Raw genomic sequence first — 27,363 nt, forward strand, 5'->3', positions numbered from 1 at the left:
TGATTTACATCCTTCTGCTGCACAAATCAGTAGGTTCAGAGCTGCTGAATTTGGTACATTTCAGTGCAAAATTGGGTACCCTGATCTGTGAAAATGGAAGTGCGAGCTCTGCTTTCATTAACACTTCATCATTATTTCTGTTTTGACCAGACAGTATCTGGGGGGAAAAAAAATCAACACCTAGTGATGCATATAATGCTTCCTGCAATACCTTAACGGTAGCCTCTAGGGTAGAGAGAAAAGGAAAAGAATTGCTTGCCATGAGCTGGAAAAGCAGCGCGGTTGGCTCTGGCAGTGAGGGGGTTGACTGACAGTCTGCAGTGCAGTGGAGTTAGCTGAGCTCCCTATATGGCTGTGGATTAGCTATATGCTAATACTGATAGGAGAAGAGGAGCTGTACCGAGTGCAGTGAGCTGACGGTGGAGGCGATCAGAGTCTCAGCAGAGCTGACTCCTCAAGAGCCATGGCTGAAGGGGGTGAAGGAGGGGAAGATGAAATACAGTTCCTACGAACTGTAAGTATCTGCTTTTTATAGGTCATGTACTACAGCATTTTATGTCTCACATCTGTTCCTTTTCTGTTGTATTAAAAATAAAGTGTTATTTCTGTGCTGGGCTTTGCCAAACAGGAGAATTGATTTAGTCAGTGGAAAAAAATAAAGCAAGAATATGAGCTTTAATAGCATCAGGCTGTCTCAGTGTGTTCTTCCTTGAATCTGCTCAATAGCCAGTTTGGTATAAGGAGACCTATTTCCGCTGTAATCCCCTGTGTTTGAAGCGTCCTCGTCAACTTTGTACTTGGGTTTCTAAATGTAGCATGCCAAATATCTGACCTCTGAAACTTCTGTCTAGGTTAGATTTCACTGACATTAACAGAAGCTTTGCAAATAGGAGAGCCTTAAAATGATGAATAAACCAAGCAAGCCCTTGATGACCTCTTCTGATAAACATGCACACAGAAGCACACTTGTGTGTAGGGAATACCAACAGATGTTGAAGTCGGGGCTCTACAAATGTTTGGGGTCTTTTCTCTGCTTAAAAGAAGCTTATTTTAAAAGGAGATAAGGATTTCTTTGGGAAGGGGTGTTAATTAGTGAAATAGCCTTCACTGGGTGTAATTTTCTATATGGAGCCCTCACACCATTCTTTCCTAAAGCTTTACACAAATCTAGTATGACAACCAATTTGGACTTATAAGCAAGTAGTGTTCATGTGTTAATTTTTGGGAAGAGGATAAGATCCTTTTCATGTGTCATCTTGTGTCTCATTATTTTTACCCTGCATGACTAAGAGCATGTTGTTGTGTAACTAGCATGAAAAAACTGCTTTGATGTGTGTATTCCCTCCTCTTTCCCCGTACTGTCTTTACTTTGCATTTATCACAAATAAGGTTCCAGAAACAGTCTCCTCTAGAGTTGATACAACTTTAAAACTGTAAGTCTCTAAAATAAAACATGTTAAGTGCCCAAAGTAAGAAATTACAAGGCTGATTTCTAGGAGGCTGGGAATATTTATTTCTGGGAATTAAAGGTTGAAGAGTGGTGATGGCTGCTGCTGCTTATGTAAATTGTTTAGGTGTAATGAAGTGTCATTAGCACTTTTATGTCTGGGAGAATTTCATGGGGGGAGGGAAATGGATAATCACAATGAAGTATCCTTTCCAACATCCCTTCCCTCCACTCCACTTTTTAGAGATATCTATATTACATGGTTTAGTAGATTACTCAGCCTTTAGGAGAAGGTTTTATCAGAGACTGGAGCTTTAAATGAATGTCCTTCATCCTTTCACTTTCTAAGATGTTGCCTTGACTGAACAGTCTTCCTCAGTGATGAAGTGAGAAGCTTTGCCTATTCATAGATAGCCTGCGTGTGCTACATGAGATAGCAATTTCTGCTGCTGTGACCCATTCTTATGCTAGTAGAACTCTATTGCATTTCTTTCCAATGGGTAAAATAAAGTGCTAAATAGAGGTGGGGGCCAAAAATGGAAACAGCAAAAGTGAGACTATGCAGAAATGTTCCTTCCCCCTAGGTGTTAGGAAGTCTTTTACAGGGTAAAAAAATTATAAAAAAAACCCCCTATATTTCTGTCTTGGAAGCCCTAGCTTCTCTTTGCTGTGAACAATCATACCATTTACAGCTGTCTCCTCTCAGTTATAACTTCCTTCACCTTAGTGGAGAAGGGAACAATTGTTGCTTTGCAGTATACTGAGAAAGGAACCCTTTATTAGGTATTGAGTGCTACAGTGATGTAAGCCTTCAGTACTTATTACTTACAGCTTTTATTGCTGCCTAATCACTGTTCGTACATACAAACATGAAGTACAGTAGCCCTTTAGACTCTTCCAGTGAAATTGTTGATCAGTCAGGATCTTCTCCAGATCAAAATGTTTTCTGGGAATTTGGATTCCTAGTGAATGTTTCCTAGGCTTGTGAGCTGAATGTTCCTTTGAAATTGTTGATCTCTGTATTCTTATTTTTGAGTCTGTAGACAGAAGTGCTCTAGGATGTTTTAGTCTCTCGGAGATAACTCTTGGTGAGGTATAAAATAAGATTAGATTTCTTTTGAACAAAAAATATCCTGCAGTATTTTTTGAAAGAGCGAGAGTATTAACTCTTAGAAGCCTAGTGAAATTAATTTTTGCTTCCTTAAAGGGAAATTTTCCCCTTGTCCACCATTTTTTGTTGGTCATGATGTTTTTTTCTTCCAGATCTAAGTTATTGTATAGTTTTGTGCATCATTTTTAGTCTCTGCTCATGTAGAAAGGCTATAGAAGCTCAGTAATGCAAAAAAACCCCGAACAACCAAACATGTATTTGTTTCTAGGGAGCAGCAAACTTATGTGCATATTTATAAACTTTGGAAAGTTTTTCACTATCACTTTTTGATCCAAGACATTGCTCATATTTGATTAATTTGGTAGCAATGGGAATGACAAAAACCTTAAGAACAAATTCCAGAGGGGAGAGGACAAGAACACTTTCATTGTCATGGTTGTTGTTGTAGTAGTGTGTCTTTAGTACCCATTTCAAGTAAGTCCCAGTTCTTGTGTGAACTCTTTATGTGTAATGATAGCATTTAAAGGAAGATGTTACTAGTACAGTGTCCCTGACTTGTAAGTTCAGTATGAATATAAATAAATATATAAATACATGCAGCTTTTTCTTACACTGCTACCCTGCTGCTGTGTCTTTGTTATGAAATATTTGATGTTTTGTTTCTGTAATAATGCTTGGAATTGTTTCTCTAGTTTTCTAGTTGGTGGCTTTCATCTAGATTTGACTCTGGATATTTTGTGTATGTGTGCCTACTTATGTGTTTTGTATGGATGGGAGAAGCAAAGTACTTGTTACATGTGTGTAAATGCAATACTGCTATCTCTTAGTTTCCTGCTGTGGTAGTGTTTGTACTTTAGATGACTTCCCCCTACCATTTGTTTGTTACCCCTTCCTAAGGTATGAAGGCATGAGAAATTAATGAAGTTTATTCAGCGTTAGGTGAGAACACATATGTTAACCTGTGCTGTTTTGAGATAACATGCTGACCTATATAGAGGAAACCCTGTTGCCCTTGGCAGTGTGAATGAGTGAGTGTAAAGTGTTCTCATTCAAGCCTTTCCTAGCTACTGGGACTTTACTGCTGTGACAAACAGACAAAGTCCTCTCCTCTCTGGAAATTAATCCTGAATTCTCTGTCATTTCCACTGCTGCTGAATTAATAAAATATGAGGTGATACCTTCAAGCAGATATGTATTTCTGATGAAGACAAAAGCTATATAGTCACTTGCTAACAGAGAGCATGATTGGGGGGTGGGGGAAAATCACACCCCTGCCCAAAGCATAGGAGCAGTTTAAATGTACTTGTAATGAAGCACGTCAAAGTTGTTTGCCATCTTAGAGTCCGTGTTATGGTGGTAACATTAGTTAATAAGTGTATTGCTTTGTTATTTTTCCTGAATTTCATTGTATTAATGGAAAGTGTTTCCACTTATTTTAATACAATCTTTTTTTGAGGTGGCTCATAACACATTAGTCAAGAAAGTTTTGCCTTGTTTTCCATGGATCTGAACAGACTGTGTGTTGGTGTGTATGGGTATTAGCATGTGTATGCCTTTGTGCATGTGTCTGTGTATGCATGACTCTTTCCTCAACTGGTTACAAATTCTTCATTTCTCTGAGTGACAAAGGCCTTAACAATTGATTCTTCTTTGAGTTTTGCTCCTTTAACAGCTTGTCTCAATAACCTAATTTTAAGTGTTCTGATAAACCTCTCCAATCACTATCTAAAAATTTACACATGGGAGTGGGAAATAGTTTTCTGTCACAGAGTGTAGTTATCTGTTATACTTAAATAGCAAAGTACTGTTGTTACAAAGACCTAGAATAGAATATTTGGATTTAATTTTTTTCAAGATCTAGTTCATGTACCTAGATTTACACAGTGAGTTTACAGATTTTTCAGGTATGTTTTTGATCATTTGTGTGTTAAATAGCTGCTCAGCATCAAGACAATTGGGTGGCTCATACACATTTATATGTGGATACACTTCACTATCTATATTGCTTGAAAATGAGCTCTTCTACTGTTCCGGTGTTACAGATGAGAGTGGGAAGTTATCTCAGTTTTACAATATGAACTGTCAGGTATAGTACGAGTTAGATTTTCTTTTTTTCAATCACTTTGTTGCCAAATATAAATATAAGAAGTTATTATATCATGCCTTTTTTTATTATTTTAGTAGTTGTACTCAAGTGCATCAGTTTACCTAGGATTAGTTTGGCATAAAACCAGTTCTTCTTTAGATGCTTTTAATACATGTTGTTTTATCGAATCTGTGTCCCTAGTGCTGTATCCCTAGTGAAATAACAAAGAATGTGTGAAGTGGAACCATTAAAATAATTAATCCTTAACAGTCCAACTTAATATCTAACAGTTATGTTACTAAATGCATGTTGATATTCTGTACCACAGATCTCTGTGGCTTGATTCAGTAAAGTATGAATATCTGCTATATAATGCTCACCAGATATACACTTGCAAACAAATATATCAGACAAATGTCCAAATGTCAGACAATAATGGAAGATACTTCTCGGGAGAAGATTTTAGCAGTGGTTAATTAAAAACTGGGAAAATATGGAAATTGTTCTCAGTGAGTTTATATAAAAATGCGATTATATAAAAATGATATAGAAATTTATGTGTAGTAAAAGTCACAAAGGCGAAGGAAAGCTGTAAGATCAAATCAGTGGAATTTTCCTGAAGCTCCTTTTAAGGGAGCTGGCTCAGGTTCTACGTGCTTCTTGAACAGCTGAGTTTGTTCTGTGGTATTGTTTTCAAGTTAATTAGGACGTTTTGTCTGTTGTCACTGAAATGTACTGCAATTCAGGATACAGTAGTTGTCCATTAGTCAGTCAATTCCTTTTAGGAAAAGGGTAAAAAGAAATGAAGAATAATGTTATATAAAAATTGAGTTGCCTCTGAGAACTGGTGTGTATTGGGAGCTTAAGTGATTTTTTTTTTAATTAAATGTTTAAGTATCTGTGTATCTATTTATCTCTGTGCATTAAATCTCCCCCTTCTGATCCTATTGCCACAATTTTTAACAGTTGTATAGCAGTCCATACTTCTAAGTCTTCTAAGAAGAACAAAATTTGTCCAACAAACTAAACAAACAACAACTCCACCATGTCTTTTCCACTCCATTTAAAAAAAAAGTCTTAAAAATAGATTTCTTTTTGCTTCTTAAGCTTCAGGCTATTACCAGTATAGCTACTTGCAATCACTCTTCTTGCTTTTTTATCCTTCAGTTTCTACCATGGAAATCATACTTAATTTTATGAATTTATCCTGAGTTAAGTTTCTTAGAACTTGTAGTGTCCTTCCTTGTAAATAATGTTGCTCTGTTTATTTTCACTCATCAAATTGCCACTTTTACTCCCTGCATGTGTTCTCAACTTTGTGAATAGGTTTGCCTGGTTTGTCACTATATGCAAAACAGATAGCTTACGCTCATTCTTTGCCTAGGACTATTTCCTTGCTGAAGCTCTGGATAATATTATAAGATAGACTTACAATATGACAAATTTTCCAGTTCATCATATGCTGTAGTACTCTGTGTTTATTTTTGATGAAATAAAGATAAGATCTTCTGCAATTAGTTAAAATTCCGCCTTGACAAGGGGTTATAAGCAAATGCTCTACTATACTATAAACACAACAGTCATGCCTTCAGACTGTGTAGTGTGTCTGTTTTTTAGCTCTGGACAGACTGGAGTGGTGGCTTGGTATCTGTATCAGTCAATTAATTTGTAACAACTTCTCTTTTGGAGTGAAATCATCTCATTTAAGCAGGTATTTCAGGCTCCTGGTAAGGAATAGTTCTTTGGGAAAATTGCATCATGTTTACATGAAAAGGGAAACGCTTAAGTATTTTGGTATGTTTAATATAATGAAAGTTGAAGTTTATTTAATGGTTGGAATTTTATAGCTGCTGTTGAGGAAAAGAGGGTAAGTGGTATCACCACAACTGCACTATAATTTCATAGAACTTCACGTGATTTGTCTTGATATACTTGGGTCTTTCTTATTCTCTGAGTTAGGATCTTGAGGTCTGTTCCCAGCTTGTGGTACAAATACAGTATGAGTGGAATGTTTATGCCACCAAAAGCTGGCAATTAAAGTAAGAGGAAAGATAACAGAGGAAGGTAAAAAGGGAATACAAGAAGGCAGTGAAATGATATCCAGTATGTTGTTAGGTAGTAATTTTTACTTTCTAGTTACAGACAGAAACAATTATAAAGTAGATTTACTGGTGTCATGAGGAAAAAAAAACCTTTAATAAATACTGGGAAAAATGCATTTGCTAGGTGATAGTGTACTGAAAGACTCTATCAGGTAAAGGGGGGGCAGAAAGGAGAAAAGGCAAATAGAGTTTTTGCAGATGTAACAGGTAGACAATGAAGGCTTGCATCATGATTAGTCAGAAGTGAAGGCTGATTTCTCCCTATCAAATTAAAGGTAGTTGAGTTAGGGACACACTTTTCAAGGTCCTGATGTTACAGGCTGCTGTTGGAGATGGTACATTGGTACCATGCTCTGTTTCCCTGATACCTTTCTTATATTTTGTTTAGCATGGATGTATAGAATAGATTGTAAACCTAGTTTTTCCTCCAAGGACATGGAGCAGTAATGTTCAGAGATGCGCTGTACAACATTGCATGTTGTATTATATGATATTACAATGTAATGATAGTACATGTATGTATGAAATGTGTCTATACATATGTCATCATATATACATATATATAGGACATGTACATATATATGGAATATGTGTAATGAGTTGCACTTTTGCAAGCTGCTTCATATTGGCCCAGTCTATACCAGTTAAAAACAAAGCAACGTTGCACTACATGAACTCAGCATCATGCTTTACTACTGTTTCTTTCTACAGCTTAAATTAAAAAAATTGCTATTTCAAAAATAGATCAGTGCATGTATTACAATATTATAAATACAGTATATTGTTACAAAATATTTGCCAGATTGGATATAGTCATGATCAGTTTAACTCCTAGGAACTAACTAACTCCTTGTCAGTTTCTTTTCCTTTTTTTTCTTTTTCAGTTTTATTTTTTGGGGGTACAAGCATCAATGCAGGTCTGCTGTAATAACATCGAATTTGTTACAATCAAGCAAAACTCTTCAATCTCACCTTAGAATGCTAGTGAGTTAAAAGCCTTTTTGATAGGATTTGTGACCATGCAATAATCCTAAATTAATACTTCAAGCATACGTTTCCCTATTTCCCCCTAGCCCCACTGGTGGCTGTTGTGTGGGCATTTGTCTTCTGCTCAAGCTCTGCTTCTTGGTGCCTGAAGGGGGATTAATATCTTCGGTAATAAACAGTGAATTTGCTAGTGATGTTCCCACATTTTTATAGAATGCAGCAAGTGGGTTGCCTGATCTCTGTGCCTTTTTTCTAATCCCCTGCCATGCTAACTGGGTATGATTCATATTGAAATCCAGCTGTGACTATTGCTTCTTTCTCAGTTCCCATGTCAGTGCTGTGACCACACAGCCAAATGCTGCCAGGTGCATTAGATACAGATTCCAAAAATTAAAACAGATGTGCATGCAGGGAGGAGAAGAAAAATAAATTTGGCATGCAGCTATTTAGAATATATTGAATTCAATCACAGGACACTAGTGTAAAGTCATGTATTTCTTGACTTCATTCATGAAACATGTGTTTTCCCCAAATGGCACATAATAGCAGCGCAGATATATAATAAGCACAGACTTCTATAGACAGTAAAATTATCATCTCAATTTAAGAAAACAATTGCTAACATGAATACACTTTAAAGATTCAGAAAGAAAACATGAGGCATTAATGTATGCCTTAATGAATATTTTTGTTTATTTGCCAAATGTAGAAATTTTAAATTTAACATTCTTTTTTTAATGTCATTAAAAAGTCACCAGACTTCCTTATGTCTATGAGTTAGTAGGATGTAGTGGTTTTGGTGCTGGAAGATTTTAAATTGTGTACCAGACATTACTTAAAAAGAATGTATGTTGTTTTAATTGCAGGAGATGTTTTCCTTCTAAATACTTAATTCGCTTGGGTAACTTTTGGAAACTTGTTTTCTGAAAATTGCAGTAATGTTCTGAAGCACAATTGGCAAATATGTGACATCCTCAGAGTGTGTCTAAAGTAGTTCAAGATTGGGATATGCATAGGAATTATGAAAACCTACAGGAAATTGGATCCCCCTCCCATCCTAGATGTGCTTTTGGTAGTGTCTCACCTGCAATAAGATGCATACATACATGTATTTGTCAGTTATTGAGCACCTGCTGTCAGTCAACTCTGAGTCTTAACAGATGTGGTTCAGCTGTAAACAGGAGCTGATGGCCAGTCTGTTGATCAGGTAACCTCTCTTTTCCAGTTCCTTCTTCTGGCACATCATGTCTATGGTGAGGAGTGGCAGCTTCAGTCAATAGAAGCAATGGCAGAGACAACAGCAACATAAGGTGAAAGATTCAGTAGTAACATCAGGTTTGTTCCTTCTACTCGGCTTTTATCCAAATAAGCAAGTGCTAGTTCCTTAGTTAGATGAGTAGTCAGCACATGCCTGAGCTGTTTTTAGTCCACAACAAACATCTCTGTCAATCTTGAGCATTTCAGCTACTTCAGCGCTCAACCAGGTTCTCCAATACCTTGTACCAGAAAACCAACTTCCCTTGACCCAATTGGAACAACTTGAATTCTCTCCAATAACAATATAATACAAAAGAACTGCAGCTTAAATAAAATCCTTTACAAATTACTTGTACAAACAATAGAATTTCAACTTGGAGACTTGAAACAGCTGTTTAGCAGCAGATGCAGAACTAATTTAAAACACTGAAGATTTAATGTGCTTTCAAATTGCATCAGCAGGACCATGTACAAACAGGAGTACAAGGATCATCAATCTTAGAATATATACTAAAATGCCTCAGATGATTCACTAAAATGCTTAAGGCCAAATGACTTCCATCTCCCGAGACTCCCTCTGAAGTTCATTGACTGCACTGTCTCATCTTTTCTGTACATGAAAAATGCCCAGAAGACCTATACACCTGGTACATATTAAAGATACTTAATGTCAGTAGTTTGTAGAATTCAGAAGCTGTTTGATAATGTGTAGAAATGTTGATACAGTCAGTGTACAGTCAGTTAACATTTTGATTAAAAAAAATTAAAAACCCCAAACCTGTCAGTATTATACTCCAATAACCTCCTTCTAAAATGCATATCCATTTCTGTTGCACCTTCCAAAAGATCAAAATCAATAGACTTTATAGTTCCTATGTAGCCAAAGCTGGGAAAGGTAGACTTTAGAATTTGGAAGACCTCAGACTGATCGTGTATGTCATGCCTGCATTTTTTGTTACCAGGTAACCTTTTCATGAAGAACGTTCACAGGACAAAAGATTCTTTGCTGCATGCATGTTGACCATCACAGGAAAAAGTGCTAATAGGGATTAATAAGATTTGATTTCCTCATCAGTCACTGTCTGTGGGAAGTAAATAGTAATTGTATTAATAACGTGCCAAACTTTCATTTAAAACTTTGCAATTTTTCCTTTATTTTATGTGGTATTTACATACATTAGAATTAATAAGGAGTGAGGCTTTTAAAATGCGTAGAACAATATTAACTTTCTAATATACAGACCCTAAACCTTTCCTGTAAGAGTTGTGTGTTGCTGTGGACTGAATTTAGGACCCCTTACTTGCTTTCTTAGTAAGGTTTTGCAGATCTCTTGAAAATAGTCCTGTCTGAATAATGTGGAATTCAGCCTTTGTTATCTTAATTTAATTTAGTTACTTTATTACCATGCCTGCAAATTGTTATAGATAATCTGGTATAGGTGAAGTTACAGGGAGTGGCTGATGGTGACTAGCACTTTTGATGGTTGAATCACCCAGGTGTTTCCACTGGGATGTTAGATGCATTTTTTTAATTGTTGTTTTGTTTTGTTTTTTTTTTTTTTTTAACACAATCTAACAAAAAATGTGAGCTCAAAGTTCTCTACTTACTATACTGGATCTTAGGTGACTGTCTTAGGCAATATTAAATTGGCCCTGTCCTTAATGTAACTCCGTCCTGTGAGTGGATAAAATAGTTGTGTGCTTGAATACTGAGTAGTATCTCAATACTAACACTTAAACAAAACCTTGATTCTAACGGATAGGTATTCTCACTGGAATTGGTGATCATTGATGTTGTTATAAAAGTTTCCACTAAGCCTCATTAAACTGAAATCTAGCTGTTTTAGTGAACCTTATGCTGTTAAAACCCTTTAAAGAAATTGTGTCAGTCAATATAAATCTCTTCCATCAGTCACTGGGAATGCCAATTATTCATGTTTGCTTTAGGTGTTTGGTTTTGTTCGTGATTTATTGCGTATGTTGTGGTTTTGCTGAAGATATCCATCAACTTTTAAAAATTGCTTCCATAAAACGGAAATCAGGTAAAATTTTGGATCTTGTACAGATCCAAAATCTTTCCACCTGTAAAATTAAGTGACATTGCATCTCATATTGTACCAGGTAATATGAATGTAGAATATTTGGATTATAGGATTATCTTTGAATTTGTATCTAATCAAACCCATAACATTTTTTCCTCATGTTTTTCTTTATTTTAATAGAGATTTTGATGGGGTTTTTTTTTTGTATGATCATGATGTTGATGAATTTCTTGTAGTGATTAAAACTTTCTTTTTAGTATTTTGATTTTTATAAAGATGGAAAAAAATGGTTGCTTTGTATATACATGATGACATCAACTATAATAGCACTTACAAAAAAAGCATCAATATTAGAAGTGTGTTAATATAAATTTGTGTTTTACAAGAGAAGGAAAATTCAGCAACTACTGTAGGACTTTTTCTCCCCACCCTTACCTTAAGGTTTTGAAGCAATGATTTTATGCAGCACTGAAAAGACAAACTTAGTGGCCAAAGTTTGTTTCATAGAAGTGAATATAATGGTGTTACTGGAGAAGTGTATAGGGTGTGAGATTATATTCTTCACCAGTGATGTGAACATTCTCCCATTGTTACTTCAGTTTAATGTGTGAAATTGTAAGAGCTTAGTATATCAAACTTAGCTTGATGAAGAACTGCTTTGCTTTACTCATGCAAATCAGCCTGAGTTTCAGAATTGTTTGTTATGCATTTTGCACCCAATCTCCTTTATGCACAAAATTAACTATGCTGTATGGTGTGCTCATATGATTGTGAAAGTTAAGAGCAGCATATAGTAGCTACTAAACCAGCTAGACATAAACAAATGGTGAGGTCTAAAAGAAGAGCTTGGTATGATATGTCATTCGTTGTAAACATTGTTTAAACAGCCAGATTGTTCTTCCAGTATAGAATACATTCTAATCACTAAGTTGTTACACAATAATGAGTTTGTTCAAGGAGGAAAAAAGTAGGTTATCACCTGCATTTAAACTTTCCACTTATGAAAATATATTGATAATGTTAAATAATTTACTTCATTAAGGAAGATAATTTTATCAGAAGATAAAATATTTTTCTCACTCAGGCTTTTGCTCATTTTTTGCTTTGAAATACCACAATTTGATGACTCATTGTGAATGCCCTAGCTAGCCTAACTGCAGATAAGTTACAGAAGCTGTCGTTAATGACCTTTTACTGCTAGCCAGAATATAGTTCTTATTTCTTGTCATACCACTGCACAAGCAGTAAGCTGTAAAGTTGTATCCACTAGTGCCTTTTTATTGAAAAAACACCAACTTTGAGAGAAGCTGGATCAGGAAGTACAGTCTCCCCATGATTAATTTGAAATTCAGGAAGCTTGATGGTATCGAAGATTCTAGATTAATTCTGTGTATGTAACTTTCATTTCATGACAGAAGTTTGGTTTTGTTAGAAAGACTTACCCATTTTTATTTGCCAGGGATCTTCCCAATTCAGCTTCTTTCAAGGTGGACCTTAGGCTTAAATAACATCGTTGACTAAACATGGTCCTGTATATAAGGCTTAACTTGCCAACCTTTCCTATCCTTGCCAATACTAAGACCAACTAGAGTCAGAAGTCACAACATTCTAAAGGGTGAAGTGTGTTCACCATAACATAGAAAATGGGGGGCAAAATCTTCAAGGAAAAAAAAAATGATGGCCAAAACATGATAGTGGTGATACTCTGTTGTAGGTAATCTGTGACATCAGTAGAATGTTTCTAGTGCTGTTTAGAAAATTAAACACATAATTGCATAGTTCTATCATGTATTCGTGCAATCTAAGTTTATCCTAATCCATTTATCTTTCACATCTGTGTTTCTTTTCTTTGTTTATCTAAAAAAACCAGACAGTGTCAGTAATAACAGAAGTCAGTAATAACATGGGAGCTGATGGAAGATTATCCTGACCTCAGGCTACTTCCAGGCAACATCAGTCAACAATATCAAACCTGTATTTTTGTGCATCCCTTAAATCTCCAGCACCCATTCCTGTAGGGAAACACCCTGTCAGCTAGCTGTGTAACTTGGCTATCTCAGAACACCAGGTGCAGATACCAGTTTCTGTGTACTGTTTTCTCTTCCTACCATTTCTTGAGCCAGGTGTTTTCACAGTGAACTGGAGCTTGCAGTTGTTACGATAAAGTCACTGAGCTATTTCTCTCAAGTGCAGCTGCAGAGCACAGAGGCAAAGACACAGTTATTTTTTACTGAAAAGCAGGTATATTATATAAATATGGCAAAAGTAGGGGGCTTTTAGCAGTGCTGAGTTAGCTTCCATCAGATCATGTCACTGTCCAGGTGCGGTTTTCTTTGGTGTTTGGGGTGGCATCTCAAGCATAACTTCTATCTCCTTTTGTTTAAGCAGAGATTTATGTAGTCAGGGTTCTTGGCACACATAACCATTATTTGGTTTCTTTAAATGGTTGTGGGTTCTGTACTTTTTCACACTAATCAGATGCAAGGTTACTGGTTTGCTTGTAGGATAACTGTGCATTGATCATGTAAGCGTTTTGGGGTGGGATAAACAAGGTGAAGTGTTACAATGTTTGCAGAAATGTTGCTTTAGACAATTGTGGGCCGTGTGCTGCTGTCCTAAAATAGTGGTCTGAAGCAATGGCAACACCTGCTTCTTCGCAAGTATTTCCTCTCCTGTTACAATATTATATATGTATAGCAATTGCTGTTTGCTCTGGTTACTTTCTGTCTAGTATGTGCGTAGTTTGCATGGCTCTTGTGACTACTAGATGTGTTTGGATCACTGGCTGCAGGCCTTAGCTTCAGTTATTTGGAAGTTAGTGTAATGTTCATGTGTAGAACTTGATAAAATGTTACAGCTATGTGTAACAGTCAGTCCTTGGTAGTTACATGTGATGAGAGTGTAGTGTTGCTAAATAGTTGGAAAGCAACTGTGCTGGACTTGAAAGCTTGCAGATTCAAAAAGGGAGATCTAATGTATGTGTTGAACAACCAAAACTAATCAGAAATTTAATTTCTATGTTTATATAAAGATTTGCTTGTGAAACAATGATTCAACATTAAACAAGTAGAATGACCACTCCTTATGTTACACTGAGCAGGAGTAATTTCAGTCCAGTGATCTAATCATGGCCAAACTTGAGAGAGTTATCTTAAACCATCTCAAGTGAACCATGATTAACACCTTGACTGTAGCCTAATTAATGTGCTCTGAAAGACTCTATTAATGTTTGCAGCTGTTCTTCTTCAAGCTGTGTTAATGTAAGCAAAATAACACCTAGTACCTGTGATTGAATACAAATATATAGACTATCTTGGTAAGCAACGTTTTTCTTACTATTTGAGTGGTTTTGATTTAAAAATTGGTAATACTGTTGCATCCAGATAAGGCCATCTAGGTGCTGTACAAACACAAGAAAACAGTACATTGTCTAATACAAAGAGTTTACCTTGTTCTGTGAACGGACGGGCTGCAAATGAGCGCACAAGGAAAAGAGACTTTGGTCAGTGTGAAAAGGAGTAAATCATAACACAATTGAAATGTTACACTGCAAAATGAAGGTGTTACATAAAATAAAAATAAAAAAAAAACCAAAAACAAAAACAGAAAAGAGGGGAAAGAGGTAGTGGGTTACAACTGCAGGAAAGTTCCATCTGTGGGAGGTGGTAGGTGATGCCCCAACCAAAACAAAAAAACAACCCCAAACTTGAATATTTTGTAGATGGGCATTTGTGATTAGTACCACAAATTCATCGGAAATGGGAATTTGCTTGATTGAAGGGATGGCAGCTAAAGGAGGGATAAGTTGTAAAAGATTTAATTATTTAATGTGATAAGAAGGAAAAGGGAGAAGACTAAGGTGCAACTATCCCACAGAGGTGGATTTTTTTTTTTGGTGTAACAGAAAGGATAGTAATACCATAGTGATTAAAAAAAAAAAAAAAAGGAAGTACAGGGGTAGACTTGACTAGGGAGACAAAGAATCTTTATATTCAGTTACTGTGAGTGTGCATTAATAGCGAATATCCACAAGGAGAGATTGGAAAGAGAGAGAGGCTGAGACACCAGTTCATACACATTTCCTCTTTAGCTCTACCAGAGGCTGTAAAAACCAGAGTGAGAACAACTGTCATCCTGTCTCTTGTTGCTTGAGGTCATAAAAAATTCAAGAAATTATGAGAAATGGCAGGCTTCTTATTCATTTTTGACATGCATAGCTTGCCAAAATTGGGAGTCTTAAAAGGAGTTTGCTTGCTCTTGATGGAAAATTACAAATAAGTAGGTATTTTTTGTGGAAAAGAAAAACTTCAAAGTGGAATCTACATTAAAAAATGAGCAAGGTCCCATCTTTTTGAATACAGAAGGAATGCAACAAACAGCTAAAGATACTTTGCTGAGAACATTGAAATTCTTCTGTCATTACTACTCAAAGTTCATCTTCATAGGTTCTTTTTCAGACTTGTAAAGTCACTGAGACTTTCAGTCTTTCTGTTTGTCTGCTGTCTGTGCCTCATTTTTACCACAGAGCATCTATCTGAAATATCTTTGCTTAGATTAGTCTTGCATTTGCTTTCATTTCATGTGGCAACATTTATTTATGTATCACAGGAACATAGAACTGGAAAGAACTTTCTAAGTCATCAAATCCATTTTGAACTGCAGTTCAATTTTAAAGCTAATTATATTTTTTTCCCCTGCTGCTCTTATCAAGGTACCAATTCATTGTTCTAGTAATCTTCCTTCATTTTTTCAGCTTAAATGTATTTATATATTTCTAGATTTTTTTCCTGTATGCCAACAATGTCACCTGCCAATATATTTATAAAGAAGAATTCTATTCCCTTTCTAGTTTGAATTTTCTGGAATAAGTAATATGAGTTTGTTTAGCTTACTTTCATATAACTGAATCTTTGGTTTCCTCACAATTTTGTTATCTCTTGTTTATACTCCTGCTGGCTGAGTCTCCCTTACACTTAGGTGACAACCACTTCTTGGACAGTGACATAATACTTTCCTGTTTCCTTGGCTAGGACATGCTCACCTTTCATAGCAAGGCCATATTGACATATTTTGAAGAATATAAATTCAACCTAAAGACCAACCTAAAAAGAGACAAGCTACACTTTTAACCCTTTTTTGGAAGCTGAAAAGTCTCTGACTATGCTCGTAAATGAAATAGCCACAGTCAATTCACTAGCCTTGAGGCGAAGTGGAAGCGTGCAGCTTATGTGCATACAGCTAAACTAATTCCCCAAGGTGACCTTCCTTATCTGTACTGCATATTGGGAACAGTCCCTGGCCTGTTTGGTACCCCAAGTCAGGCTAAGGTGTTTTCTGGCAAGGTTCTGGTAGGTACAGGGCAATATATTTCCCAGGTTCATGCTGAGTTAAATGTGTGGTCTTGTGTCAGTGCAGTCACTCTCTGTACTGTCTTAGAGAAAGTAGTGAAATGTCAGGTACTCAAGCAGTCACTAGTCTATATATTGGCATCGGTTAAAGAGAAGCTTCATGCTGCTTTTGATACGCCTAAGGGTATTCTTTTTTGATGGTTATATTTCTGTTCAGTATCACATTTTAGTTTTGAAGAAAATTTAATTTTAATTCAGAAAGAAGGAATTCCAGGAATATACTTTCTCCTTATAGCATCATAGAGAAGAATCATAGCCTCGTTTAGGTTGGAAAAGACCTTTAAGATCATTGAGTCCAACCATAAACGTAACACTGCCAAGTCCACCAATAAACCATGTCCCTAAGCACCACGTCTACACCTCTTTTAAATACCTCCAGGGATGGTGACTCCACCACTTCCCTGGGCAGCCTGTTCCAGGGCTTGACAACCCTTTCAGTGAAGAAATTTTTCCTAATAGCCAATCTAAACCTTCCCTGGCACAACTTGAGGCCATTTCCTCTTGTCCTATCACTTGTTACTTGGGAGAAGAGACCGGCACCCACCTTGCTACAACCTCCTTTCAGGTAGTTGTAGAGAGCGATAATGTCTCCCCTCAGCCTCCTTTTCTCCAGGCTAAACAACCCCAGTTCCCTCACCTGCTCCTCATAAGACTTGTGCTCCAGGCCCTTCACCAACTTGGTTGCCCTTCTCTTGACACGTTCTAGCACCTCAGTGTCTTTCTTGTAGTGAGGGGCCCAAAACTGAACACAGTACTCCAGGTGCAGCCTCACCAGTGCCGAGTACAGGGGAACAATCCCTTCCCTTGCTCCTGCTGCCGACACTATTTCTGATACAAGCCAGGATGCCGTTGGCCTTCTTGGCCGCCTGGGCACACTGCTGGCTCATATTCAGCCGGCTGTCAACCAGCACACCCAGGTCTTTCTCTGCCAGGCAGCTTTCCAGCCGCTCTTCCCCAAGCCTGTAGCGCTGCATGGGGTTGTTGTGACCCAAGTGCAGGACCCAGCACTTCACCATGTTGAACGTCATACAGTTGGCCTTGGTCCATCGATCCAGCCTGTCCAGATCCCTCTGTAGAGTCTTTCTACCCTGAACGAGATCAACCCTCCCTCCGAATTTGGTGTCATCTGCAAACTTGCTGGGGGTGCACTCAATCCCCTCATCCAGATTGTTGATAAAGATATTAAACAGAGCTGGCCCCAATACTGAGCCCTGGGGAACACCACTTGTGACTGGCCACCAAGTGGATTTAACTCCATTTACCGCAACTCTTTGGGCTTGGCCATCCAGCCAGGTTTTTACCCAGCTAAGATTACACCTGTCCAAGCCATGAGCAGCCAGTTTCTCCAGGAGAATGCTGTGGGAAATGGTGTCAAAGGCTTTACTAAAGTCCAGGTAAACAACATGGATCATGTTTCTATGGATGAAAATCTGATGTTTCTTAGGCTGTTTTATAGGAATCCATTTTAGGACAACGACTTTCATAATTCTGTTGAGAAATGCCTGAGGTCACATTCTTGAGATGTATAGCTGTTTTTCACCATTAGTTACGAACTAGTATTTTTTTTTTGAAGATGTGCATAGAACTTCTGCAGACCTTCAGATTCTGAAATACTTTGAGGTGAGGGTACGCTCTGCTTTCTCTGGCTGTCTTCAGTGCACCCTGTTCAGAGACTTTTCTCACAAGAACCTGTAACAACAGGTAGAAGGTTTAAAATGGTTGACATTTCTTGTTGGTTTGAGAAAGTGTATATTTCATCTTTGTTATTTTTCTAATTCTTTATAGAAACAATCCTGGTTCCTGACTCTGGAGGTGTAAGGGTTTTTACTTAAGAGAAAAATGACAGCTCTGGCTTTGACAAATTATTCTCTGGAACCGCTGAGCTGTTTCATAACTCTGATACATATTTCAGTATGAAATATAAATCATTCTGAAATCTCACATTTTCAGTATAGTATCTTACTGTTTGCCTTTCCATTGTGAAGGTAATAGATAACAGATGAATAACATGAGAGGCAAGGGTGAATGAACTTGGATTGCAGTCTGTTAACAGATTACGTGTTACCACTGACTGACTTAGTTCTTCTAACAGTGTTTACTTACCCAGCTTTATATTGTACAAGGCACAGGACTTTTCCGGAATTGTACCCTCTGAGACAGAATCAGCCAGCAAAAAAGTCTTTAGTGGCAAGTCGGAAGGAAGAATATAGGAATAGCACTGTAGCTTGTCTACAGGCCAAAACCCTCCAAATCAGGTTTACAGGCTTAGCTGGATTTCTGTCACTGAGAGGACTGTCCTCAAGTAGCAGGAAGGGCATTCCCAACCATTGAGTGTTTATGAGGAATACGGTGTTAGAAGAAAATGTAAACAAGTCTCTGACTTACAGGGATGTCAGTCTTTTAATATGCTTATCCTTGCTGTGTGAGATAGTGAAATATTTTTGCTCATGTATAGTGGAGATCAAGGGTAGCTCTAAGGTTAAATGACTTCTGCTCATGATGCACATGGTAAAAACTTGTATCCAAGCTAAAACAGTCAGGGGCCGTTAGGGCAGAACTAGAGTTAAGTGCTATATTATCCTTCTTCATGAGTGCATGATGGTTTACTTCTGCAGATTATAGAATAGTTTATGCTAAAAGTTTCCCAGAAAACTTTACTATGCCCTTACCACCATGGCTTTAGAGCTGGCAAATCCTCTTTTCTTGGAGTATGCATTAATTAGGTCTGAGGCAAAAGACAAACACATTTCATGAAACTGTGTCTTGCCCAACTACTGAGAGCTAATTTTTATAGCTGTAATTCTTTCGGGCATGGGATGCCATTTATATTATCAAATTCAACAGTAGAAATGCAGTTCCTAACAAAGAAGGGAGAAGATTGAAGTCAGCATTCTTTTTTTTTTTTTTTTTTTTTACATTCACAGTTAAACAATGCCCCTCAGTTTACTTGGAACCATTGTTGATAGCAAGTAATGTATTAATATGGTGAAGACTTGCATTGCACAAGAAACTTCTCTGCAATTCTCAGGCAAAGATTTCTAAATTAGAAATGCTATGGCCGAAATACTCGGTAAAAGCCTGTAACAATCCCTCCCCTGAGCTTCCACTTGGAGGTAGAATTTAAGTGACCTAATAAAGCCTGAAAGTGGTGCAGTGTCATTTATTTGGCTGCCTCTGTGCTTCCAACAAATGTTTCAAAATGCTGTAATTTTTTTTCTGTGGGAGTCTCAGCTCCATGGTAACCATATCCAGTTTAACTCTTAAGGAATCTTGTCACTGTAGAGAAACCTTCTTATCTAATGAATAAATCTACCCCAGTCTCCTTTTAACAGTCTGCCTTTCCTTCCTACCTTACCTCTTCCCCTGAGCAAGGTTTTGTCAAATGTGAATGCAATTGATCCTCTGGTTTACGATGTCATCATTTCAGAATAATTCTTCATGTTTTCCTCCTGAACAAGCAGAGAAAAATAGGGTAAGGACAAAGGAATGCTAAGATGATGAGTCAGACTGTAGTCTCACAATTTGCAAGACCAGTACCACTGCCACCTTTGAAGTTCAGGACGTGGGAAACAAAGTATGATGAGTATTGAAATATTCTTGCATGAAATGATGCTGAAATAATTTTTCTTTAGAAAAGAAACAGTGCTGTGACATATAATCTGTAAGTTACATAGGAGTGCCTTTCAGAGGATAAGATAAATTTTGAAGGTGAAAGGTGAAAAATTCCTTTCTAAAGAATCGTATTGAAGTACAAGTCTCACGTTCAGAAAGAATTAAATGCTCTAGAGGATATAGGTTTTATAGTAGGAGGAAATGTACAACAGTTTTGCAAGGAGTCCTGCAACCTAGTACATGAGAAATAGGGTAACCTCCATACATTTGAAGATTTAGGAGGAAGTTTCCAGAAGAATGTTTTAAAATAACTGACTTTTTCAGATTTGCATGGTAATTTGTGGAGTGTGCAAGGAACAGGAAGGTTGGTTGTGAATATTTTCTACTACTTTCCTCCAAACACCAGTGTTCACTATAAATCACAGTGACATGTCAGTAGCTAGACTACTGATCTGACTGCTGAAATTATTTGATCCAAAACTTAATGTTATATATTTTTGTGGATTTCAGTTATTTTCAATCAGCTGTCTGTGTATAACCAAGGACAGAAGGTTCTGTCTCATCTTGAAGTCTGGTGCCTGGTGCATACTGAATATAGATTATTTTTGAAAAAATATATGTATACCTGTTCTCTCTTAAGCATATACCATGTTGGCAATCTACAAGGGCATTAAATTCAACTGATATTAGTCCTTCTGCCTACACTTCCATTTTACTATCATTGTACTATTGCTTAGTCGTTATAATGAAGCCATACTGAAATACTGACGACTTGCCTGAGACCTTCACTTCATTCTGTGTTGAAATAAATCTGTATGCTACTATTCTGATAAGATTCACAATAGACTGATTTTTTTTTTTACACTTTTTTAAGACGTTATTCAGAATTACTGTTTTTTCTACTTAGTAGAAAACATAGCTATAAAAATTTAGCACAGCTTGAAAACCATGCACAGTTTATTACAGCTGAAATTTTGTTACTTGCTTGTATCGCCAGAGGCTTTAATGGTACTATATGTAGTACTCTGAATACAGCATTTTAAAAGAATGTCCCACTTCTGTGTACCTGAATCTTACTGAAACCAAAAATTATTTCTTTGAATTATTAGTTGTCTTTGTCCCACGTTGCTTACATAATACTGTCAGAGAGCACGGATCCCCGTCCTAGCTGAAACACTAAGCTAGGAAAACATAAGATTAAATGCCCTCTAGAATGATAGCACCAACCATTTTGTTAGTACAGTCAAATCTATTTCAAGTCTTACCAGACAAGCTGCATTATCTGATGAGCAGAATAGGAGTCTGCTCTCACTTCTGTTTTTCAGGAATAACACATTTGAGGGAAGTTGTCGTTACAGCCCCAGGACCATGTATATATATATATTTTTAACACTTAACATGTAAATTCAATTTACTTTATACTCTCTGTGGCCATCACTGACCAAAAATGTGCTTATTAACTTCACAGAATCAAACCATACTTTTTTTTCTTTTTAAATCTTTTAGGATCTTGTATTTTAAAGCTATGCCATGTTATATTAACTAAAATATTTTTGTGCTAAATACTCAGAGTATACTCTCCTCTCTAAAACAGGAAAAAGTACAATTTTAAAGGCTGGTAGTAATTGGAAAGGGTCTGTTGTCAGGTGATCCGAGAGAGCCTTTTCCTTATTTTTAGTATGCAGTTATATGATAAATGCTCATTGCTTATTTAATTAGTGTATTTTCAAACTGATATACAAATGACAGTGAAAGTTTCATAGCTATGATCTTTAAATTTTTTGGTGTGCTAAATTGTTTTTTAAACCATCCTTTCAGACCTTTTAAAAAACTTGGTCTCTGGATTAAAATTTCAGTGTGACATGAAAAATCAAATTATAAATATTTCCCTGCCTCCTTTAGTCACCCTTACTGTTATTTCTACTGATGATACGCACTAGTTTGAATTTGATTTTTTAATTTCCTTTATATTTTTGGTGTAAACTTTTGTTGAGCAGAGCTCATTGGTTAAAAAATGAACATGATCAGAAATTGCTTCTGTGCCGCTGTGATTAGTCTTTATTTAGTCTTTTGACTGAGAGCGTGATGAGTTCTTCATGTCTTAATGTGTGTGACAACACATAACAACTCCTGTTTAGTGAGACAAATTATCTTTTGTAAATATTTTGAGGCATTTTCAGGGAGAAAATTGAGACCAGCAGTTTTATTACCTCTCTTTTTTGGGGTACTAACAAGTTGACTTGTTCTTTGTATCCCCAAATTGGGTATCTGTTACATTAGCATAGCAGAATAAATGATAACCGAGTATCTGATTTATTGCAGTATTTTCTTAAGTTTGGTCAACAAAGGATTTTATGTAAAATTAAGATTATTAGAGCCTCAAAGAAGAGGGGGGAAGAAAAGGAGAATATTAAGTCTTCTGAGTAATAATTTTTGAATTCCCTTTAAAAAAACCCAAACCTGCCTCTAAGAGATTCTGCTTAAATAAGACAACTTTGCTCAGTTTTTTTCTTTTACAATAATTGAAGCACTAAGTAAATACTCTATCTAGCTACATCTCTATTTCTTTATACAGAAATAGAATAAGATGGTTTCTTCTTCTATCGCAGATGACCCGTAATCCACAATAGATTTGAAAGTCATATCACTTCCTGCCTCAACCTTGATTCATCAGCTTCCTAATTCAGAACAGAAAATTCAGTTCACTTATCCTTCTGGATTTTGTCAGCTGCTTATTTTTTTCCATGTAATGATATCAAAGCGTGACAGCCTTGCACCAACTTTTGATTATGTTTGGTGTGCTAGAATCTCAGACCACAAAGGTGATCTTAATTCAAAAAGTCAATCTTTCACGTCTGTCTAGTAAATAGCTCTTGTAACATTAATCAAACATCACATGATAAAATTTAATAAATTACAAATACCATTATTATCTTGATTATGGAACTGATTGTCTTGAATATGTATTATCAGTTTTGTGCTTTATCTATTTAATTTTAAAAGTCCTCTGTGAAAGCCAAGAGGAGACTGAGGTCTAGGAGATACATTACTTGGAAGGTAGGAAGCAGAAAAGAGTAGAATATTAGCATGCTTGACCAGTTTCAATATAAAAAAGAGCTTTAGTAATGAAAAGCATTGAAGAAAATAAAACAGTTACTCAAGTAAAAGCATTGGAATTAAAATATAAGATTAGCACTTAAACTGTGGAGAGAAACAAAATTATGTACTTTCTGTACAAAAAGCAGGAAAGTGCCAATTGAGTCACTGAATTTGTGCTCTTAGACAAATAAAAGAAATTCAAGGAAGATATATTGGGAAGTTTCTCTGCAAGGAAGAAGACAAAGGGAAACAGAATCTTGTAGGAACAGGGGAGGCAGGAGTCTCTTCAAATGCAAACCAGTACAGGCCTCTACCGTTGCCGAGTTTGGTCATATTGAGAACAGCCAGTTCAGTTCTGAGATGCTGAGGTTGAGATATTTAAGCAAAACTCTGAGGGGAAGCACTTTATTTGGGACATGGGCTTTATTTTAAGTTCTCCGCATATGTTATCAGGTGCAGGGTGAAATCCATCTTGGGACAAAGTGTTTTATACTTTTTTTAAAATGAAGAAAGATTAACATGAAGGCTATCCCATGAAGGCTGCTGAAGTCATGAACAGCTGATTGATTGTGATAAGATTTGTGGAATATACATTTTTGCCAGATGTGGGGTTTAGAATAGGCTTATGTGAACAAATTTGCTGTGAATGTTTATCTTAATGATCATATAATGTTCACTAGAAATACATATCGAGTACTGGAACTGTAGATTGTACTTTGACTAATGGTGTAATCTCTCTGAAGCATGCTATACTACTCCAGGTGTTTAAATAAAAATATAGTAAGATCTCTTAAGCAATTTCAGGCTTAGCAAACATAAATGCCAGTTTTTCATTATGGTCCTAAACTATCTCCAGTTAATGCAATATATTTAAAAATAAAACCGGTTTTAGAAATTTGAGTCAGTTATTTATATAAATGACATATAATCACCATGAAATTTTAGTGCTAGCTGTAGCAGATGACTCTGTAGTTACTTAAATATTTTTGTCTTTTATCAGTGATAAGAGTTATTCCTTTAATTTAAAATTAGTTTTGTTTGGCGTTATTAAATAATTCTGAAATTATTATATTAAGAAAATATTCTAGCATGCAGTAGAACCATCAAAGAGTTTTTTGCACTTGATGCTTAACAAGTGACAAGCCAGTCATGCGAAAAGAAATCTGATGTCCTAAATACCATGACATGGAATTGGAAAGTTCAGGAAGTCTCTGTACAGGAGTTTTCTCAGGCTTGCATTAGCATATTAGTCCAGATCTTTCCAACATTCACAGCTGTGCTTTGTTTATGCTGATTTTATATGTTAATCCATGTCCAACCTTAATGGAATTTACACAGGTATTTACATATTCTTATTGCCTGGGTGACTGTGTAACCCTTTTCAATTTCTTCTGTGTATAAAAAATAGTTTATGTAATTCACTTGGTAAAGTATACTGCATTTTGAATTGCAGTTGGCTGAAAAGCACTGGCAGCAATTTTATGTTAACAATGCTTATTTTCTGCAGTAAAAAAACTTTTATTCGTGGTTTACTACGTAATTTGGAACTTCGTGCACAGAACTGCTGCTTTCTGAACTTCTGATTTCTTTTGATGGCTTATAAAAACTAATAAAATTTGTTTGATATGAAAATAATGTAACAGTGTATTGGCTAATGTATATCCCGGCTATTCTTGCATTATAACCAGAAATGCTTGGAGGTTTTGCGTATATGTGCTGTATAGGATTTCCACTAAAGGTAGGGGAAAGGCTCGGTTTTGCACCAAATGATAATCATCAAGCCTGTAATTGGTTCCACTGTAAGTTAGCAATACCAGTCCTTCATATGATGAAGGTATATGATGTCAGGTCATCATATACCTGAGTGTTTGATGATTGTGTGGTATATGATGCAAAGTTGTCATATACCACAGTGTATATGACAGTGTATACTCATAGTGTATACTCTCCATAGTGTATACTCAGCTATGGAGAAAACATTAAGAACTAGGAGGTTCTAATATAATAACCTCTTAAAAGTATTCCTTGTTTCCATTGGTGACTACAAATCAAATCTGTTTTTTTAGAGAGCAGGATTTGTTAACAGTTTCAAAGATTAGTGTTTCAGTGCAGGCTATTTGTACAACTGTGTATAATCTTAAGTGTATTATAATGCTACGTATAGCAGACTTCCTCGATTATTATTTAAATTACATTTTAAATGAGCCTACTGATAAACAGTAGAAAGCATTAGTACCATATATAAGCTCTAGTCTTCACTATTTTATGTGATTTGGGGAAAAAAATAAATTGTATTTTTGGGTTTTAATTTAGGTTTTTCAACAAGTTGATCTAATGCTTTTGAGGCAGAATTTTGATACTGCCCCTACAATGGCTTTCTGTCATATTTCAGTAGTCTTTTTAGTTAGCAAGGTATTGCATATGATATTCTGTAATACGAGAGAAGCATTTTATACTGCGTGGACCAGAAGACATTAGGAAGAGATAGTACTTTTCTTGCCTCTGAAATTAATGTGCAGTGTCTTGCAAATATGCTAGAAGCTTCCGCAGGCTAAGTTTTCACATATACAATAAACCAGACAGTATACTTACTTTTCTAATAGGTGCTGCGAGTGCTTACATTTTCTGATGTACTTCTTAGACTAGAAATGAGATCTCAATTTTATTTCAATTATTTGTGCGCTGGAAATGCATAGAGTGAAAAAGCTTGGTGACACAAGTCCTTCAAATTTAGTTGAACCCATTGCTTGTCCTATACATTTAGTGAAATAACTACTTAAGAATACTTTTGTTTGATCACGTTGTGCTTTGCTGCCTGTCAGATTCCATTACCTGCTTTTCTGTTTCTTTTTTATTTCTGATAAATTGAGATGGAATTTCATCTTTTTCTTCAATTTTCTTTAGATGGAAGAAATTAGAATCACAGACTGTGTTGAGGTAGGAGCTAATATCTTGGTAAAGAAAGAGAAGTAATAGTAGTGCCAGTGCGAGAAGCGACTTGATGAGGAAGGGGATAGATATGTAGCTTTTGAGATACAAAAAAGAAGGGTGCTGCTCTCTTTCAAATAGATCATATTCACCCATTTGGGCTTCCCATGCAGAACTGAGGAGATAAGAGGGGTAGAAATAAAGATCCTGCTAAGCAGCAAGTGACTACATAATAAAGTAGAAGGAGGCACAGTGATAGAGAAGTAGAGAAAACTGGGACATTTTGTTCCTCTTGGCGTTTGGGCTGGAGAAGGGAGCATGGAAGAGGTGGTAAAAGCCACTGTCCCTGACCTTCTTGTCACTGGTGACCATGAGAATACATATGCTGTTTGTGTTTGGATACATTTGTATGGCGTGGAGGTCTTTTGATTGGTGTCTGGCTCTTACACAGATGCTCCTAGACTCTTGTAGACAACCTGTGACAAGCTTGTGGTAGACAAGTCTCTAACCTGTTACGTTTTGCTCATCCTGACAATAGGTGGTCAGACAACTGTATTTAGCATATGTGAAGTGATCTTTGAATGAAATATATATGATGTCATACCTCAAAGAACAGACTTAGTGTAGCGATAAAGAGATCTTTGTCTTATGTTTGGGACTATTTACAAATAAGGAACAGATTAACTCGATTAATGGAGCCCTATTAGCACTACCCAGTTCAGCACGTAGTTACATATTTTTCAGTAGAGACTCTCTTTAGTAACAGACAGATCTGCATTTTCTCATGCTTAAAAAAACCTGTTTATAGTGCTATTGTATAATAAATTGTGCATATTTTTTTATATGCTCTACTGGGTCTGGCTGGGAGATTTGGCAACCTTCAAACCACAAAGCTAACAGCCATTTAGAGTTTACAGCAACTTCTTTGATTGCATACTTTAAAACAATTTCTTTACTTTTTTTTTAACTGGGTATAAAATTATCACACCAGATGTGTCTGCGTTGTGAAAGACATTTTAAGTTTTAAAAACAGTAGTTGGGCATTTCGTATGCCCATGCACATCAGAAGTAGCCAGAACTCTCCTTTAACTGAAATTGAAGCATCGGGTGTGGGGTGGAGAAGGCAGACAGAATACACAAACAGAGAGAAGCAGTTATAAGATTGACATGGTAAATGAAGAGTGAAGAAAATCAATACACAACAAAGTGTGAGGTGAGAGATGATGCAAGGAATGGACATGAGAGATGTGCAAAACTGAAAAAGAGAAACTGATAGCTAGGCTA

General features: G+C 36.4%; 1 protein-coding gene across 21 annotated transcripts in view; it reads left to right on the top strand.

Annotated features, from left to right (window-relative positions):
- Window positions 1-369: 369 nt before the first annotated feature.
- RYR3 (ryanodine receptor 3) overlaps window positions 370-27,363 on the top strand; it is a 245,220-nt gene continuing 218,226 nt past the window's right edge. For all 21 annotated transcript variants that reach the window (XM_029998543.2, XM_029998586.2, XM_029998547.2 and 18 more), the window contains exon 1: window positions 370-514. In XM_029998543.2, the coding sequence (XP_029854403.1) occupies window positions 464-514 (51 nt within the window). In that variant the 5' untranslated portion in view covers window positions 370-463. The remainder of the gene's footprint in view (window positions 515-27,363) is intronic.

This window comes from Aquila chrysaetos, chromosome 2 (assembly GCF_900496995.4).
Source record: "Aquila chrysaetos chrysaetos chromosome 2, bAquChr1.4, whole genome shotgun sequence".
NCBI classification, from domain to species: domain Eukaryota; kingdom Metazoa; phylum Chordata; class Aves; order Accipitriformes; family Accipitridae; genus Aquila; species Aquila chrysaetos.